The 20343-nt window shown below is 38.1% G+C and overlaps 1 protein-coding gene across 6 annotated transcripts in view; it reads right to left on the bottom strand.

The window, feature by feature from the left end:
* The window catches only part of DNM3 (dynamin 3), a 579299-nt gene that overhangs the window by 340644 nt on the left and 218312 nt on the right, over nucleotides 1–20343 (bottom strand). For all 6 annotated transcript variants that reach the window (XM_011962308.1, XM_011962305.1, XM_011962306.1 and 3 more), the window contains exon 12: nucleotides 9671–9741. In XM_011962308.1, coding sequence (XP_011817698.1) covers nucleotides 9671–9741 — 71 coding nt within the window. The remainder of the gene's footprint in view (nucleotides 1–9670; nucleotides 9742–20343) is intronic.

Below are 20343 nucleotides of genomic sequence, written 5' to 3'. Positions count from 1 at the left end.
CTGGAGTGCAGTGGCCGGATCTCAGCTCACTGTAAGCTCCACCTCCCGGGTTCACGCCATTCTCCTGCCTCAGCCTCCGGAGTAGCTGGGACTACAGGGGTCTGCCACCATGCCCGGCTAATTCTTTTGCATTTTTAGTAGAGATGGGGTTTCACCGAGTTAGCCAGGATGGTCTCAATACACTACACGGTGTATTTATTTTTTGTGTTTCTCTGCCCCTTTCCATTAGACTGTAAGCTCCTCATGAGCAGGGGTTTGTGTCTGTTTTGTTCACTGCTATATCCCCAGGGCCTAGAAAGGACATAGCACATGGTTGGTTTCATGAAATATCTGTTGGATGAAAAGTCCGATGAGGTTGATGCCATTATATCCCTCATTTTAGACATAAGCACAGAGGGTTAAAAGCCAGACAGGACTCCAACAACTTAACAACAGAGCCCACACATTTCATCACTAGGTTACTCTATCCCTCAAAAGGACAAAGGCTTTCTTTTGGTGGATCCACGAATAAACACCTATCAATATAAGAAACACAACTAATTTTGGTTATTCTGGGAAGATCAGCCATACTCAGTATTCTTACAGGTTGTTTAATAGTTTGTGGAAGCTGTTTGGAGATCAATGAAATAGTGTAAAATAGAGAAAAGGGAGACCAAAGCCCTCAGTCAACTGTTTAAAGTGATGGGATGTTGTGCTGCAGTAATAAGTTAGAAATTAACACCACACTTGGAACAGCTGATCAAAATAAGTTTTTAATAAACTCCTCTGATACATTTAAGTTGCTTTCCTTCACTCAAACTAATGAAGAAACACTGCATTCAACTGAAGGTGGGCAGGGGGTGGGTGGTGAAAGTCCACACTGTATTTGGTTGCTAAAAATATTTTGTGTATGTATTTTTTTCCAATTTTAAATTTGCTAATTTCAACTTCTTCCTTCCTTGTCTTTTTTTTTTTAATTTTTCTACCTTTCTGTTAAATGGTTAATCCTCTTAATTACCATGAAATTATTTCCTCTTTAACCATTTATCTGAACAATCTAAATCTACATTATTCAGGTCTTGTAGGTGAGGCTGTGAAAGAGGTGACCAGGATCCAATGTGCCCACACCGCCCTCTGGCTGCCCTCATGCCCTGGCACACAGAGTGTCTTGAGTAGCACTCTCCTAAGTGCTTCGGATCTCCTCCTTAACTTTCTTTTTCCACATTAAATGTCACTTTTCCAGCACCCTCCAGGATTCCTGCTCTTCCAGGAATGTATGGGAAAACTACTACTATAATGAGATCAAGACACCTTCATAGGCTATGTTTATCTCTTCCAAGCACCATAATTGTGTTTAAGGAGTAATGTTTTCACTAAAGCACTGACTAGTGGTGAAAACTTCCAAACTGTGATAGACCCACAGGTGCTCACTTTGAACAAATTATTGGGGACCCTAAAATTATGTATCAGTCACCTTCAAATAACTTAAGGGAAAAGAAGTTGAACATAAAGCAAAAGCCACAAATATCATTAATGACTCCTTTGCTACCTAAGGTGAAAAGTTTGATCAAAATGGACTTCAGTCACTCGGCCATAAAATGTGTATATATGTGTTACAAGGGAGGGAGACAGAAACGGAGACAGAGAGAAGGGCTAGGGGACTAAACAAGCTGTTTCTTAAGTTCCTTTTAGGTCCAATATTCCTTGAGACGCAAAATTACTCTCAGAAGCTTATAAGCTACACTAGACAAAGACAATGTCCACTGACAGTTTCCATCTGTGAAATAATGCATATTTAGGATCTACCACTTGTAAGAATATACCAAAGGAAAAGTAGATTTACTTTATAAGCCAATCTCAAATATTAGAGTTAGAGAAAACATGAAGTTGCCTCTAGTTTCCACCTAAAGAATAATCTTTTTGCAGCAATTGGCCCCATAAACTTAAACATTCTGTTGTTAATGATATATTTAGCTACTTGAAGTTACTTCAAAAGCAATGAAATAAAAAAATAAGCTGCCTGCTTAGAATACATTATTTGTCATAATTCTTCTGTTTATTAATTGAACTGAGAGTATTTTAAAACATTTATTTAAAAATATGTTCCTGACAAAACCTGTAAGGACTTGCAAATTAACTTGAGCCCTTGGACGTGTTCTTGGATATAGTTACTCAACCAATTAACTCTGAAATATTATAAAACATACGTATGTATAGTGTTTTAGTTTAACATAAATCAAAAACTGTAGGGCACGAACTCTGTAGCAGATAAAAATATAAATAAGGTATGGTTCTTATAATCCAAAGCCTACAATTTGTCTGGTACAAGTAATGATATGTATACACAAAACAAAAATAACAAATAAAAAATAAAATCTATATTAATAAATATATGAGGATGTAATAGGAGAAAGCAAAAAAGTGCTTTTGTTTTAAATGTGGGATATAATTACCCATATCTTCTTACATGTGTATGTGTCCACACACATTTGTTGTTGATCATATAAATTCCTACTCTACACAAGTCACTGTGGAAAGCCTTGCCAGAACACTAAAACATAGAACCAAATTTGTGTGTGCTGAGACATAATGATTCTAAAAGTATATAACAAGAAGTTTAAACTTTTATAAAAATAAAAGTACATTAGAAGACAATCAGAGAACCCCCAATGTTATCTCTTGGCTCAAAACTTTTTTGCACAGTCTCTTCTATCCTTGTCTATGATGTGTGATCATGTAACAAACAAATCCTATACCAAACTACTTTCTCTGAATGTTAAGGGACAAGAAATATAATTTCAGATGATATGATCTGAAATGTTTGCAGCAAACCTGAAAAGAAGATAAACTTTAATAAAGGAAGACAAATGACTATGTTCCAAGAGAATAGACTGGTGTTAGCAAAGCCAGGAGGTAGAAAGATGAGGCATATGGGGAAGTTGTGGAGAGCAAAACTATTATGGTAGAATTATCCAATCATAGACTGGGGTTTGTAAGTGATCTTAAAAGCCATCTAGTACAATAATTGTATGTTGGGGCCAATTATGGAGAATTTGGCTGTTACTCTGAAGGCAGAAGAAAACATTCAATGTTTCTGTGCCAGCAAATGACATGATCGGGGCGATGTTTTAGTACAAATTAGTTCCCTGAAATGCATAATATTGACTCAAGCAGAGAAGATAGGAAGCAGCCAGCCCAGACCCCTCTCTCTGACTATTGGAGTCCTGTCCAGTCTTAAAAGTCCAATCAACTTTCAGCCTGAATTATGAATTCTTAGAAACCTCCAGTTGTCTCTCCTTTTCATGCACTCTCAAAGCTTTGGTCTGTGCCTGTATTTTATAAACAAGGTTGTGTTATAGTTGGGTCTCTGACAATGCCTGCTCCTTGATAGCCAAGAGCATTAATCTTGGTATTTCTACCTCTCTCACCACTGACATTACCTAGCAGAGGGTTTATGGTAGTATCTTAAGAAATATTTGTGGAATTCTCTTTCGATGCCAGGGTTATTTACAACCAGACTATCAATGTTCATCTGTACTAGGAAACCTAAATAATTTGAAGAAGCATATCATAGGCATGTGTTAAAGCAAAAGTATGGTACAGTTAGGGATCCCAAAGTGGCCAGACTGGCTGCAGCATGGAGTTAGGGAGTAGAGTATAAAGGAATAGTGACAATAGAACAGGCTTAAGAGGTAAGCAGGATACAGATTATAGAGAGCCTTGGAAACTACATTAATAAGTTTAGACTTTATTCTGAAAGTAACAGCGAATCTCAGAAGTAATAAGAAAGAGCATGACAGGGGACAGAGAGAATGTTGTAGTAATCCAGGTAAGAGAGGACTAACTTTAGTAGTAGCAATGATGATAGAAACAAATAGATGAATTTAAAAAATATTATGGAGATAGAATCACATGAACTTGGTAAAGATGGATGGAGACAAAGATATGAGGGGAGCAAGGAGCAAAGAATAGGACTGGGAGGTGCCATCCACAGAAAGTGAGAACAACATAGAAGTTATAAACTATAAGAGCAGATGAGGAGTTTAGTTTGGGACTAGAAGGTTGAGGCTTCTCTAGGATATATAACTAGAGATGTCCAGTAGACATCTGAATATGGTACATAGTGCAGTGAAAAGTCGTGAAATGAAGATCTAGATTTGGAGTCATTAGATAAAGTTGGCAACTAAAACCATTGGAGTGGGTAAGATCCATTAGGAAAGATGCAGTGAATGAGAAAAGAAAGGGGTCTAGGGTGGAAAATTGATTAAAGAACCGTTCTTAAGCCATGATCAGAAGATGAAGAGCTCCTAAAGACTGAGAAGTGGCTAGAGTGAAAAGAGGAAAACCAGGAGAGAGTGGGAGGTTATTGAAGCAAAGAAACAGATCTCTTCAACAAGGAGTGATTAACTGTGGTGTCAAATGAAAGGCTCAGAATTGTCCATTGGATTAACTGTTTTATCCTGGACAAAAACAGTCTCAGTGGAGAGGTGTGGTAGAAACTAGATTGCAGTGGACCGAAAAGTGAAAGGAAGAGGAAAAAGAAGAATGGAGCACAGACTAAGGCCACTCAAAGAGGAAATGGAGAGTCCCTTTGAGATGTAGATTCCATGGCAAATGTCAGAGTATACCTCTACCTCTACCTCTACCTCTACCCACATTTCAACTGCTCAACAGCCACATACAGGTAGCAGCTTCTGTATTAAACAGCACAGATTATACAATAGTTCCATCATCTCAGAAACTTCTATTGTGCAACAGTGCTACAGAGTAAAAAAGTTCTTTTAGACTTGTTTAGCAGCAATTAAGAGACCTCCTTGCTTTTTCTCTTAGTCACCACTAAGCTGTCAACAAAGTAGGACCCACAGTGAAGTTCCCAGAGCCAGCAGCCAGAGTCACTATACTGTAGGGCTTTACCGTCCAATGCAGTAGCTGGTAGCCAGATTAAAACTTTAATTAGAATGAATTATATTAAAAAATTATTTCCTTCACTGCACTACCCACATTTCAACTGCTCAATAGTCACATACAGCTAGTGGCTTCTGTATTGAACAGCACAGATTATACAATAGTTCCATCATCTCAGAAAGTTCTATTGTGCAATGATGCTATAGAGTAAAGCTCTTTTAGACTATTCTTTTATATTATCCAAGAAAGATTATGAATACTTCACAAGAGTCCCAAGAGTGTAACTTATCACAGGTTACACTGTGATAGTCCAGGTTCCATCCAATCAGACTGAAGCCAAAGGGAGAAGAAACAATGTTGTTTCTGGAAGTTTCTAAAAAGGCATAATTCAGACATGATCCTCCTCCAGGATCTTTAGTGAAGTCTCAGGCTAATTATTATGCAAGAAAATCTTACAGAACTTGGGAGCCTGTAAAAGAAGAATCACTTACCTCCTAACATTCATGTTAAAGATGAAGATGAAGTTTAAAATAACATATCTGAGGATGAAAGAGAAAACTGGAAGTCCACTTATTTTTAAAATGGTGCTTGGAACATTGGAATTTATAACTTATTTGAACAGGAGATATGAATGATGTCCTTTCAAGTTGCTCAATTCTGTATTTCTACTTGACAACAATTTCAGTAAGCAAGCAAACATTTAATTCCTAAATTTGCATATAAGTCAAAAAAAGGATCATTTTATACTCCAATACCTAAGTTTTGATTCCACAAGACAGAGAACATTCTCATGTAAGATTAGGAAATAGAAATATTATTATAATAGAATATAATTACGCATTAGGGAAAAATAAACTAAGAATGTAAAGGGAAAGACTAAGATTGCCTTGGAATTTAGTGGCAAGGTTCAAATGCACTGCCGTTAGTAAAACAGCAACAGAGGAATTCCAGAGGATCAGGAAAAAGATATAACGAATCTCACAACCCATAGAATTTTCATGGTGCTCAAATAACAAGAACTGAAATCTGCACACTGTATCATTTCAACTGTGAGAAAACAGGTGTTGAGACCTACTGAGCAGATTGAAAAACAAACAGACCTTGGTCTGCTGCTTGTGGTGTATAGAGATATTACTCTAATAGCACATATCTATAGTCCCTCTTTCTCTTTAACCACTGGACTGCATAAATCCTAGTAACTCAGAAAGCAAATTGTGTCATGGAACAAATGAAGAAGAGCAGAGGAGTTTGAAATTTCACTTCCCAAAGCATTCCACTAACAAGTTTGCCTTTTTGTTCAAATGAGGATTACTGAGGACGAGGGGAAGTGAATGAAGGAATAATCGGGCCAGTTCTCATTTTCTTAAATAGCAAAAACTAGCTATATAATGTAAAAATATATGTAACGGGGTTTTTTTCTTTTTTTAAAGAAGAGAATGACAAATCAAAACCCTTACGTCAGAAGAAAAATTGACGTTTTATTCTGAAATGCTTAACTTTCAGACTCAGAAACTATATTATAGTTGAAAGAGCATTTAGAAGCCAGGAAATTCCAAAGCAAGCCTAGAGCAGTGCTTATTTGGACACATTACACATGGTACATATTTTACAGGCCATGTCTAACAAATAACTAGAAGATGGAAAAAAAGTGTCACATATTAAACATGGCAATATAAATTCTATAACAGAAAGAAGAATTTTGAGATGTCCTGAATGCTACTCTGAAACTAAATATTTTGTTAATCCAATTTTAGCAATCCATTTTCATTTTTAAAAAAATTAGAACAAAAAGTCATCCCAGTTGAAAAAAATTGCATGTGTAAAGTACTATGTACATCACCATCCTATAAATCTGGGAGGCAGTTCCTTCTTTCTTGGCAACTCTCTAAAAATTTCATGAAACAAATGCTTGTTTTCTTCAACCCCAGACCTTAATTTTCTGTCTTTGGAACTTAAAAATACTTACATAATTGTCTTCAAATATGGCTTGACTTTTCTTCCTTGATGGAAACAGCATTCTTGCCAACTTTAAAATTTATAGCTATAGCCATATTTTCTTAATTTTTAAAAGCACAAAAAATACCACAACTCCTCAAAGTGATTTTGAAATGAACATTTCTTCATCTTCATAATCACCCCATGTCACCCCATGTCAATTCCAAGTCGACATACAAATGGAAAGGACATTTATCTCTGAGTCTCAGAGCAAAACATCACATTTAGAAATAATGATATTAGCAACTGAAAAACATTCCAGTGACAATCATACTTAAGTCATTATAACTTCATCACAAAGTAAAATGGTACATCTAGCAATCAAATGTGAGTGTATATGTGTGTGTATGTGTGTGTGTGCAAGCGTGCATGTGTGTTGAGAGAGAGTGAGAGACAGGGAGGATCTCTCACTTTTATAGACTACACCACAGTTTCTTTTTTAAAGGATTTCCACATAACTTCATTAATTTGATCTTCTGACAATCCTGAAAGGTATACAAGACAAGGATTATTATTCCATTTGATACATCAGTAAACAGATAGAGAAAGGCTAAGTGCCTTGCCAAAACCCAAAGCTCATCAGTGGCATATCCTGGAAAAATAACCTGGATTGTTGACTCCCAGATCCGTCCTTTAAAGAAGGTTTAAATGTGCAATTTAAATTAGATGACAAATGTGTAGAGTTGCTGGATTTCTAAAGCAGTTTTAACTATGCTTCTTTTTTCTCCCCAATATCATAAAGATTCATAGTCTATCTCACTGCTGGAAAAATAGGACCAGACACCTGGATTACAGAGAGACTACATCAAAAGATTGTATTTGGAAGTCTTAAATTTGAAAAATCACATGCCCTTGAAAACCTATAAATCAACATAATCAATATAAAACTGTAGTTCAACAGCTTCTAAGACAGCAAATATGGAAATTTACTGGAAAAGAAACTCTAGCTCATTTATCATAGAAAAAAAGTTTCAAGGAGATTATAAAGGTGAAATTTAAATTGAAGCACAGGTTATATAATATGTTTAAACTTGAACCTTTCTAAATGGATTATGACTTTTTCTGCATTCTCCCCCTCTAATTGTGGTACCACAACAAGGCAGCATCCTTTTCACTCTTAAGTTATTGTGTCAATTTTACGTCGACATCTGCTACATTTTTGTAAGAACCTAACTGGCATTTGTAATCCATGAAAATCAACATTAAAGGCAGCATTCCTGTTATTTTAAATGTCTCAAGGATTTGTTTGTCTTTTAAACTCCTCAGAGAAGCAGTGAGGAAAATGAAGAATGTGTCAGCTTAAATTTTTACATGTGTGTCTCTATATTTTTCAATTATTAGGCAAGCTCCTAAAAAGCAAAAAGTTTTTTTTCTTTTTCTACATTCTGCCCCCCACCCACCATAGAAACTAAAGTAGAGCTTGGTACAGGCTCCCTAGGCTCACTGACTGTGGAGGAAACCTGGAAAAAATTCTCAGATTCCCTTTCCAGACTGAGGGATAAGGATGCACGTTACAGTCTAGGTGAATCTGCAGAAGGAAGTGAACAGAGCACATGGTGAGAGTCATGGGGCTAAAAGAGAGGGGGGCAAGTCTGTGCAAAATTCCTGTGCAGCAAATACCTATCAAGAAGTGGGTGTGGGCAGGGTGGCTGCAAAGACCACTAGACTAGGGCACATATTTATGGTTGGGTTCTAACAATATTACACGTATGCCACAGACGGAAAACGGTGGAATAAATCTTATCTACCATTCACTAGTAATAGCCATTGGATGCAAAATATATTTACACAATTGGCTAGGACATCACAACCACAGCCAAGTTTAGGATGAGATAATTTTCTGTTGGATAATTGGGTCTGTTCTCCCTAAAACATGCCTATAAATTCCTCAGGCCACTGTTTAGTTTAGGTCACAGGGTCTGCATACCCATTTCTTCTAAGTCAGAATGTAATAAAACAAATTAATTTGACATTCTGCCATTTTTTTATTTGTCTCTGTTCTTGAATACTCAGTTTAAGTAAAAGTACATAGGCTCTTTTGTCTTACATTTTACATAAAATAAGCTATATTTTATACACAAAGTTGGAACCACTTAAATGCAAAAATATATTTTAGAGGTAGTATCAAGATTATTTAAATCAAATGAAAACTAGTTTCACTAATGGGCAGGAAAAGATAGTGCATTCAAGGTCTTAAAAATGTCACACAGTGAATAGCCAGTCCTGAGTAACTAACCATAATGTTTGCATGATAATGTATTTGAAAAATGGCAATATTTGTATACACACTTTATAGAAAATAAAATGTTCATCCCGACAGATTACATCTAATTTCACAAAGGAAAGTTTAAAAAAAAAAAAAAAAACACAGGCCTCTAGATTCTGACTTAGAAAAGTTGAAATAGCTTGCATCCTGTAAATTACACGTGCTATTTCAAATTGATGTGAAAAACTGTTCCCCTCAAAATTTTAAACATGCATTAATTACTGTTTTTCTATAGGAGTTCAAGTACAAACTGCAGAACATCATCCAAAAATGATGAGGTGATAAGTATGTAAGACATACATGACTTCATATGCCACATAATAGAGCCAACTACTTTACTGAGAGAATAGTTAATATCCCTGCCCTACGACCATGGAGCTCAGACTTCCTAAGTAGGTAAACTGAGAGTTAATCTTGGCACAGATTGTATTCTCAAAGGTGGTGAAACTATAGTAAATATTAACAATGTGTGTTTGAGACAAACCAATAGGAGGAATGCATGTGACAATCAAGTGTTTCACGTACTTTGCGAAGCCAATGAAGTCTTCATGGTTGGTGTTGATGTAAGAGACTTGAATGTCAATCAATAGCAATACCTATAAGCCAAAGAGAAACACTTCAGTGAAAGCCCATCTAAAAATTCTCAAACATTAAATTCGGTAATTGCCCACAAATTACCTTCATATAATTTTTTAAAGGATACTTCAATTAGAATGAAAAGAACCTTAACTTTTCTTTATTAGACTAATAATTTTGTACTCTAAATTCATAAGTTAAAAATCTACTCTAGAAAAGTAAATCTGAGTAGCACATAAACAGAATAGCATTATAACTTATAGACATACACTATTTGCTACCTTAGTACAGAATCTAGAATTATTTGATTTCTCTAAAATGTAGGCATAGTGTTCAAAAGAAGGACAAGCACAAATAAGATATGTGGCAGGAGGGCCCACGAGGGGTGCTGTGAGCTTATTCTTCCTGTAGACATCATATATTAGCTACAAATTAGTAATTCACCTCTTGTTTTCTCTCTCCTTTTCTATCTTTAGCAGCTTAAAGAACCATCTCAAGATGCTTTATACATTTCAGGAGAAGCATTTGATCAGCCAACTCAAAAAGTCAATATACAAATAAATCATTGAATCCAAACATCAATCAGAAGCTGGGCATGGTGGTGTCTGCCTATAGTCTCAGCTACTCTGGAGGCTGAGGTGAGAGAATCACTTGAGCCCGGGAGTTCAAAGCTGCAGTGAGTCATCATCAGGCCTGTGAATAGCCACTGCATTTCAGTCTGGGCAACATAGCAAGACTCCATCTCATAACAATAACAATAATAATAATAATAATAGTAGTTGGTGGCTGGTAAGATGGCTGAATATGAACAGCTCCAGTATGCAGCTCCCAGGGAAATCAACACAAAAGCAGGTGATTACTGCATTTCCAACTGAGGTACATGGCTCATCTCATTGGGACTGGTTAGACAGTGGGTGCAGCCCATGGAGGGTGAGCTGAAGCAGGGTGGGGCACTGCCTCACCCAGGAAGCCTATGGGGTCGGGGAACTCCCTCCCCTAGCCAAGGGAAGCCATGACTGACTGTGCCATGAGGAACGGTAAATTCTAGCCCAGATACTACACTTTTCCCATGGTCTTCTCAACCTGCAGACCAGGAGATTTCCTTGGGTGCCTACATCACCAGGGCCTAGGGTTTCAAGCACAAAACTGGGCAGCCATTTGGGTAGACAATGAGCTAGATGCAGAAGTTTTTCTTCCATACCCCAGTGGCACCTGGAATGCCAGCAAGATAGAACCGTTCACTCCCCTGGAAAGGGGGCTGAAGCCAAGGAGCTAAGTGGTCTAGATCAGCGGATCCCACCCCCAAGAAGCCCAGCAAGCTAAGATCCACTGGCTTGAAATTCTCGCTGCCATCACAGCAGTCTGAAGTCAACCTGGGACACTACAGCTTGATGGGGGGAGGGACATCTGCCATTACTGAGGCTTGAGTAGGCGGTTTTCCCATCACAGTGTAATCAAACCTGCTGGGAAGTTTGAACTGTGCAGAGCCAACCACAGCTCAACAAAGCTGCTGCAGTCAGACTGCCTCTCTAGATTCCTCCTCTCTGGGCAGGGCATCTCTGAAAGAAAGGCAGCAGCCCCAGCCAGAGGCTTATAGATTAAAACCCCCATCTTCCTGGGACAGAACACCTGGGGGAAGGGGTGGCTGTGGGTGCAGCTTCAGCAGACTTAAGTGTTCCTGCGTGCCAGCCCTGAAGAGAACGTCGGATCTCCCAGCACAGCGCTCAAGCTCTGCTAAAGGACAGACTGCCTCCTCAAGTGGGTCCCTGACTTCTGTGCCTCCTGACTGGGAGATACCTCCCAGCAGGGATCAACAGACACCTCATACAGGAGACCTCCAGCTGGCATCTGGTGGGTGTCCCTCTGGGACGAAGCTTCCAGAGGAAGGAACAGGCAGCAAGTTTTGCTGTTCTGCAGCCTCTGCTGGTGATACCCGGGCAAAGAGGGTCTGGAGTGGACCTCCAGCAAACTCCAGCAGACCTGCAGCAGAGGGGCCTGCCTGTTAGAAGGAAAACTAACAAACAGAAAGGAATAGCCTCAACATCAAAAAAAGGGTGTCCACCAGAAACCCCATCTGAAGGTTACCAACATCAAAGACCAAAGGTAGATAAATCCACAAAGATGAGGAGAAATCAGTGCAAAAAGACTGAAAATTCCAAAAACTAGAACGCCTCTTATCTTCCAAAGGATCACAACTCCTCTCCAGCAAGGAAACAAAACTGGACAAAGAATGAGTATGATGAATTGACAGAAGTAGGCTTCACAAGGTGGGTAATAACAAACTCCTCTGAGTTAAAGGAGCATGTTCTAACCCAATGCAAGGAAGCTAAGAACCCTGAAAACATATTAGAGAAATTGCTAACTAGAATAACCAGTTTAGAGAAAAACATAAACGACCTGATGGAGCTGAGAAACACAGCACGAGAACTTCGTGAAGCATACACAAGTATCGATAGACAAATCAACCAAGTGGAAAAAGGATATCAGACATTGAAGAATCAACTTAATGAAATAAAGTGTGAAAACAAGATTACAGAAAAAGGAATGGAAAGGAAAGAACAAAGCCTCCAAGAAATATGGGACTATGTGAAAAGACCAAACCTACGTTTGATTGGTGTACCTAAAAGTGACAGGGAGAATGGAACCAAGTTGGAAAACACTCTATAGGATATTATCCAAGAGAACTACTCCAACCTAGCAAGACAGGCCACATTCAAATTCAGGAAATACAGAGAACACCACAAAGGTACCCCTCAAGAAGAGCAACCCCAAGACACATAATCATCAGATTCACCAACATTGAAATGAAGGAAAAAATGTTAAGGGCAGCAAGAGAGAAAGGCCGGGTTACCCACAAAGGGAAGCCCATCAGACTAACAGCGGATATCTCTGCAGAAACTCTACAAGCCAGAAGAGAGTGAGAGCCAATATTCAACATTCTTAAATTTCAACCCAGAATTTCATATCCAGCCAAACTAAGCTTCATAAGTGAAGGAGAAATGAAATCCTTTACAGACTAGCAAAAAGTAGGAGATTTTGTCACTACCAGGTCTGCCTTACAAGAGCTCCTGAAGGAAGCACTAATTATGGAAAGGAAAAACCAGTACCAGCCACTGCAAAAACATACCAAATGGTAGAAAACATCAACACTATGAACACTATGAAGAAATTGCATCAACTAATGGGCAAAATAACCAGCTAGCATCATAATGACAAGATCAAATTCACACATAAAAATATTAATCTTAATTGTAAATGGGCTAAATGCCCCAATTAAAAGACACAGTCTGGCAAATTGAATAGAGTCAAGACTCATCAGTGTGCTGTATTCGGAAAACCCATCTCATGTGCAAAGACACACATAGGCTCAAAATAAAGGGATGGAGGAAGATTTACCAAGCAAATGGAAAGCAAAAAAAAAAAAAAAAAAAAAGGAGGGTTGCAATCCTAGTCGATGATAAAACCTGCTTTAAACCAACAAAGACCCAGCCTGGCGCAGTGGCTCATGCCTGTAATCCCAGCACTTTGGGAGGTGGAGTGGGGCAAATCACAAGGTCAGGAGATTGAGAACATCCTGGCTAACATGATGAAACCCTATCTCTATTAAAAATATAAAAAATTAGCCAGGTGTGATGGCGGGTGCCAGTAGTCCCAGCTACTCAGGAGGCTGAGGCAGGAGAATGGCATGGACCCAGGAGGTGGAGCTTGCTGTGAGCCGAGATTGCACCACTGCACTCCAGCCTGGGTGACAGAGCAAGACTCCGTCTAAAACAACAACAACAAACCAACAAAGACCCAAAAAGGCAAAGAAGGGCATTACATAATGGTAAAGGGATCAATGCAACAAAAAGAGCTAAGTATCCTAAATATATATGCGCCCAATAGAGGAACATCCAGATTCATAATGCAAGTTCTTAGATACCTACAAAGAGATTTAGACTTTCACACAATAATACTGGGAGACTTTAGCACCCCATCGTTGATATTAGACAGATCAACAAGACAGAAGGTTAACAAGGATACCCAGGACTTAAACTCAGCTCTGCACCAAGCAGACCTAATAGACATCTACAGAACTCTCCATCCCAGATCACACTTATTCCAAAACTGACCACATAAATACACTCCTCAGCAAATGCAAAAGAACAAATCATAACAAACAGTCTCTCAGACCACAGTGCAATCAAATTAGAACTCAAGATTAAGAAACTCAAAACCGCACAACTACATAGAAACTGAACAACCTGCTACTGAATGACTAATGGGTAAATAACAAAATTAAGGCAGAAATAAATAAGCTCTTTGAAACCAGTGAGAATGAAGACACAATGTACCAGAATCTCTGGACACAGTTAAACCAGTGCTTAGAGGGAAATTTATAGCACTAAATGCTGACAGGAGAAAGCAGGAAAGATCTAAAATCGACACCCTTATATCACAACTAAAAGAACAATAGAAGCAAGAGCAAACAAACGTAAAAGCTAACAGAAGACAAGAAATAACTAAGATCAGATCAGAACTGAAGGAGATAGAGACACAAAAACCCCTTCAAAAAAAATCAGTGAATCCAGGAGCTGTTTTTTTGAAAAGATTAACAAAATAGATAGACTGCTAGTCAGATAAGTAAAGAAGAAAAGAGAAAAATCAAATAGACACAATAAAAAATGATAAAGGGGATATCACCTTTGACAGCAAAGAAATATAAACTACCATCAGAGAATACTATAAACACCTCTACACAAATAAACTAGAAAATCTAGAAAAAAATGGATAAATTCCTGGATACATGCATCCTCCCAAAACTAAACCATGAAGAAGTCAAATCCCTGAATAGAACAATAACAAGTTCTGAAATTGAGGTAGTAATTAATAGCCTACCAACCAAAAAATGCCAAGGACAAGATGGATTCACAGCTGAATTCTACAATAGGCACAAAGAGGAACTGGTACCATTCCTTCTGAAACTATTCCAAACAATAGAAAACAAGGGAATCCGCCCTAACTCATTTTATGATGCCAACATCATCCTGATATCAAAACCTGGCAGAGACACACACAAAAGAGAAAATTTCAGGCCAATATCCCGATGAACATCAATGTAAAAATCCTCAATAACATACTGGCAAACCGAATCCAGCAGCGCATCAAAAAGCTTATCCACCACGATCAAGTCAGCTTCATCCTTGAGATTCAAGGCTGGTTCAACATATGCAAATCAATAAATGTAATCCATCACATAAAGAGAACCAATGACATAAACCACATGATTATCTCAATAGATGGAGAAAAAGCCTTCAATAAAATTCAACATTCCTTCATGCTAAAAACTCTCAATAAACTAGGTATTGATGGAACATATCTCAAAATAATACGAGTTATTTATGACAAACTCACAGCCAATATCATATTGAATGGGCAAAAGCTGTAAGCATTCCCTTTGCAAACTGGCACAAGACAAGGATTCCCTCACTCCCCATTCCTATTCACCATAGTATTGGAAGTTTTGGCCAGGGCAATCAGGCAAGAGAAAGAAATACAGCATATTTAAATAAAAAGAGAGGAAGTTAAATTGTCTCTGTTTGCAGATGACATGACTGTATATTTAGAAAACCCCATCATCTCAGCCTGAAATCTCCTTAAGCTGATAAGCAACTTCAGCCAAGTCTCAGGATACAAAATCAATGTGCAAAAATCACAAGCATTCCTATACACCAATAAGAGACAAACAGAGAGCCAAACCATGAGTGAACTCCCATTCGCAACTGCTACAAAGAGAATAAAATACCTAGGAATACAACTTACAAGGGATGTGAAGGATCTCTCCAAAGAGAACTACAAACCACTGCTCAAGAAAATAAAAGAGGACACAAACAATTGGAAAAAAGCATTCCTTGCTCAGGGATAGGAAGAATCAATATTGAGAAAATGGCAATACTGCCCAGAGTAATTTATAGGTTCAATGCTATCCCCATCAAGCTACCAATGACTTTCTTCACAGATTTAGAAAAAACTAGTTTAAATTTCATATGGAAACAAAAAAGAGTCTGTATAGCCAAGACAATCCTAAGCAAAAAGAAGAAAGCTGGAGGCATCACGCTGCCTGACTTCAAGTTATACTACAAGGCTACAGTAACCAAAACAGCATGGTACTGGTATCAAAACAGAGATATAGACCAATGGAACAGAACAGAGGCCTCAGAAATAACGCCACACATCTACAACCATCTGATCTTTGACAAATCTGACAAAAACAAGCAATGGGGAAAGGATTCCCTATTTAATAAATGGTGCTGGGAAAACTGGCTAGCCATATGCAGAAAACTGAAACTGGATCCCTTCCTTACACCTTATACAAAAATTAACCCAAGATGGATTAAAAACTTAAACATAACACCTAAAAGTGTAAAAATCCTAGAAGAAAACCTAGGCAATACCATTCAGGACATAGGCGTGGGCAAAGACTTCACGACTAAAATACCAAAAGCAATGGCAACAAAAGCCAAAATTGACATAGGATCTAATTAAACTAAAGAGCTTCTGCATAGCAAAAGAAACTATCATCAGAGTGAACAGGCAACCCACAAAATGGGAGAAAATTTTTGCAATCTACCCATCTGACAAAGGGCTAATATCCAGAATCTACAAAGTATGTATACAAATATACAAGAAAAAGCAAAAAAAAAAAAAAAAAATCAAAAAGTGGGCAAAGGATATGAACAGACACTTCTCAAAAGAAGACACTTAAACAGCCAAGAAACACACGAAAAAATGCTCATCATCACTGGTCTTTAAAGAAATGCAAATCAAAACCACAATGAGATACCATCTCATGCCAGTTAGAATAGAAATCATTAAAAAGTCAGGAAACAACAGATGCTGGAGAGGATGTGGAGAAATAGGAATGCTTTTACACTGTTGGTGGGAGTGTAAATTAGTTCATCCATTATGGAAGACAGTGTGGCGATTCCTCAATGACCTAGAACCAGAAATACCATTCGACCCATCTATACCATTACTGGGTACATACCCAAAGGATTATAAATCATTCTACTATAAAGACACATGCACACATATGTTTATTGCAGCACTGTTCACAATAGCAAAGACTTGGAACCAACCCAAATGCCCATCAATGATACACTGGATAAAGAAAATGTGGCTCATATACACCATGGAATACTATGCAGCCATAAAAAAGGCTGAGTTCATGTCGTTTGCAGGAACATGGATGAAGCTGGAAACCATCATTCTCAGCAAAATATCACAAGGACAGAAAACCAAACACTGCATGTTCTCACTCATAAGTGCAAGTTGAACAATGAGAACACATGGACACAGGAGAGGGAGCATCACACACCGGGGCCTGCTGGGGGGTGGGGGGCTAGGGGAGGGAGAGCATTAGGAGAAATACCTAATGTAGATGACAGGTTGATAGGTGCAGCAAACCACCATGGCACGTGTATACCTATGTAACAAACCTGCACATTCTGCACATGTATCCCAGATCTTAAAGTATAATAAATTTAAATAATAATAATAAGGTCAGATCTCTGCTAAAATATCACTCATCAGAGGGATCTTCCTGCCCATTCTATTTAAACTAGCACCCTTGTTACTCTCCATTGTGTTACCCTGCCTTCTTTTCTTTTGCAGCACTAACACTAGCTAACATGGCAAGTTTTTACAAATTTCTTATATAGACCTCATCTGTTGTATCCACTGCTACATTCCCAGTGCCTAGAACAGTGCCTGAAACATCATGAGAATTAAATGAAGATTTGTAATGGAGTAAACTGGATACATGTCCCAGGCAACATGAAAATATTCTAAATATAAAATACTTATAATCTCTAAGTCAGAGACTTGGGAGGTCCCTCTGTAGAAAATAGTATTCAATGGGGAGATGAGGAGGCTGAGAGAAAACAAGAGAGAAGTGGAGCAACCAGAACCTGCAAAAAAGAATGTATTATACCAGAGATATTCAAAACTGACTTCCTCTTCCTATGTTTCCTTGTGTTCTCCCAACTGAATCCTGTCTCTTTCCAGGATGCTGAGATTTGCTAAGAGGGAGAGAGACGGTGCTTACGGATCTCTGCCTGAATATCTCCAGAGCTCTGCTCTTCGACTTTGTTGAATAAATTTTGGTGACCATCATGAGTATTTGTTTGCTGCCTCCCTTCACTGAAGGTAGCATTTGAGTGCATCAGAGTCCTCATAGCAACAGTTCATAGACATACTCTACAAAATGCTCCCCCGAGGGTACATCCTCAAGAAAGCCATCCCTGATCCTTATCCCCTACCCAACCCAAGACCAGGTTGGATTGTACTATGACTCTCAAATAGTCTACATGCCATAATTATATACATACATAAAATTATGTAGATGTATAAAATTATGTATATGTATAAAATTATGTATCTGTATAAAATTATGTATTCTATAAAATAAATATAGGGTGCCATGTGTACATATATGCATATATATGTTCAAATATGTATATCCACTTATATATGTATATATACATATATACATAAATGTATGTGTATATATATACATATGTACATGTGTATATACATACATATATGTACATGTATATATACACTATATGCACGTATGTACATATAGTGTATATATACTATATAATACATACATATATGTACGTGTATATATACACTATATATACACATATGTGTGTTTGTGTATGTGTATGTGTGTGTATATCTATATAGCACCCTATACTTATTTGTGGCATTTACTACAAATGTAATTAATTTTTTTGTTTGTTTGTTTAATGTTTCTCTTCTCTGCAAGACTATACACTCCATAGAAGCTGGGATTATGTTTATCTTGTTCACCATTTTATCCTTAGAATTTAGAGCCTAGCACGATACACATAGTAGATGCCCAATAAACATTTGTGGCCTTAATTATGTAACTATCTACCAGGCTTGAAGAACAGTTAACTCTCTTTTTTGTTGTTGTTGTTTTTTGATACAGAGTCTCACTCTGTTGCCCAGGCTGGAGTGCAATGGTGCAATCTCAGCTTACTGCAAACTCCACCTCCTGGGTTCAAACAATTCTCCCACCTCAGCCTCCCAAGTAGCTGGGATTACAGGCACCCACCATCATGCCCAGCTAATTTTTGTAAAGACAGGATTTTACCATGTTGGCCAGGCTGGTCGTGAATTCCTGACCTCAGGTGATCTACCCACCTCAGCCTCCTAAGGTGCTGAGATTATAGCCGTGAGCCACCATGCCCAGCCAAGAACAGTTAACTTTCCAGGGAGTGATTTATTCCCATATATAGATATATAATTAGTATGTGGCCACTTGTTCATGTTTTGTACTCAGTACCCAGTGCTATGGGCTTGGAGGCTTTGTTTTTGTGGCTAATCTCAACCAGTCATCTGACCAAATCTTGCTGAGAGTCATAAGGGGACCTGCCAAAAAAAGATTTAAAAGATCACTCCAAATTCCACTACCAAAAATAAAGTCAAGGGATGGGGGTTATTGGGTCAATAACATCATACTTGTATGAAAAAATTTCATATAGTCAGATAGAGTTTTGTTTCATATCTTGAAGAAAACTGAAACATTAGGAAGCGTGATCATTATTGGATTAGTTGTAGTTTTGCCTCTCTTCTCCCAACAATAAAACCAGATTCTGTTAAATTGTATATTCCAAATCCATTTGGCCAAAAGCTTGTACCAATAAACTGTAATATTTGAACACAAATAAATTGTTGCCACTGTAAGGAGCAAAATATCTTCACAATCCTCAGCATCGCCAAAGGTTGTCCTGAATATCTTTTGGACGTTCACACACATTAACTTGGACCGTAGTACAGGAAAAAAAAAAAAGTGGAAAAAAAATAAAAGCTATGGCTGTTCTCATTATATTCCTGGAAACTGGGAGTCTGTGTTCACTCTAGGAAAAGAGCCAGGTCGCATGTGGGGGATAAAAAGAAAAATAGTCCAGTTTTTTCCTCGTTTTTTCACTTTCTCAGAGTTTCTCACTGCCTTTTTCACCCACAGTTATTGAATATTTAGTTGAAGCAAAGTAAAGCTACCCCTGATAGCAGGAGTTGCCCAGAAAGTCCACCGCTTCAACATGCAATGACATGTATGGAAGCACCGAGACTAACGGCTGGCACACTCAGACATTCAAAACACCTTTGTTTAAGAAAAAGCTACAGACAGATTTATGGCTTTCCATATTTTTAATTGTGAAGATTTTTTTCCCACAAAGCTTCCAGAGCAGAAGTTGGTAGTAAGTCTACTTTTTAAAGAAAGAAAGAAAACGGCAAGAATGCCCCAGAGCTGTTCAGGCACGGAGGCCTGAGGATATGGGTCGCTCTGTCTAACTGGATACTTTAAAAGTACCACATGGCCCCAGGCAGCACAGAGTCTGGAACTCAAATGTGAGATCTATCCAAAATTACATGTCCACACTACCAAAACCAGGCATGTTTCTGCTATGCCACACAAGTCCATATTAGAGGTGACCACTACCAGCTGTGACAGGCACTTGATAACTGCTGGACCAGACCATCTGAGATTGTGACTTAGTAGGGAGATGCCTGCCCCATCTCTTATCTCCCACTTGGGGAATAAATTAATC

Source organism: Colobus angolensis, unplaced genomic scaffold (genome assembly GCF_000951035.1).
Source record: "Colobus angolensis palliatus isolate OR3802 unplaced genomic scaffold, Cang.pa_1.0 Scaffold59, whole genome shotgun sequence".
Classification (NCBI taxonomy): Eukaryota; Metazoa; Chordata; class Mammalia; order Primates; family Cercopithecidae; genus Colobus; species Colobus angolensis.
This window is presented reverse-complemented; position numbering and strand designations above follow the sequence as displayed.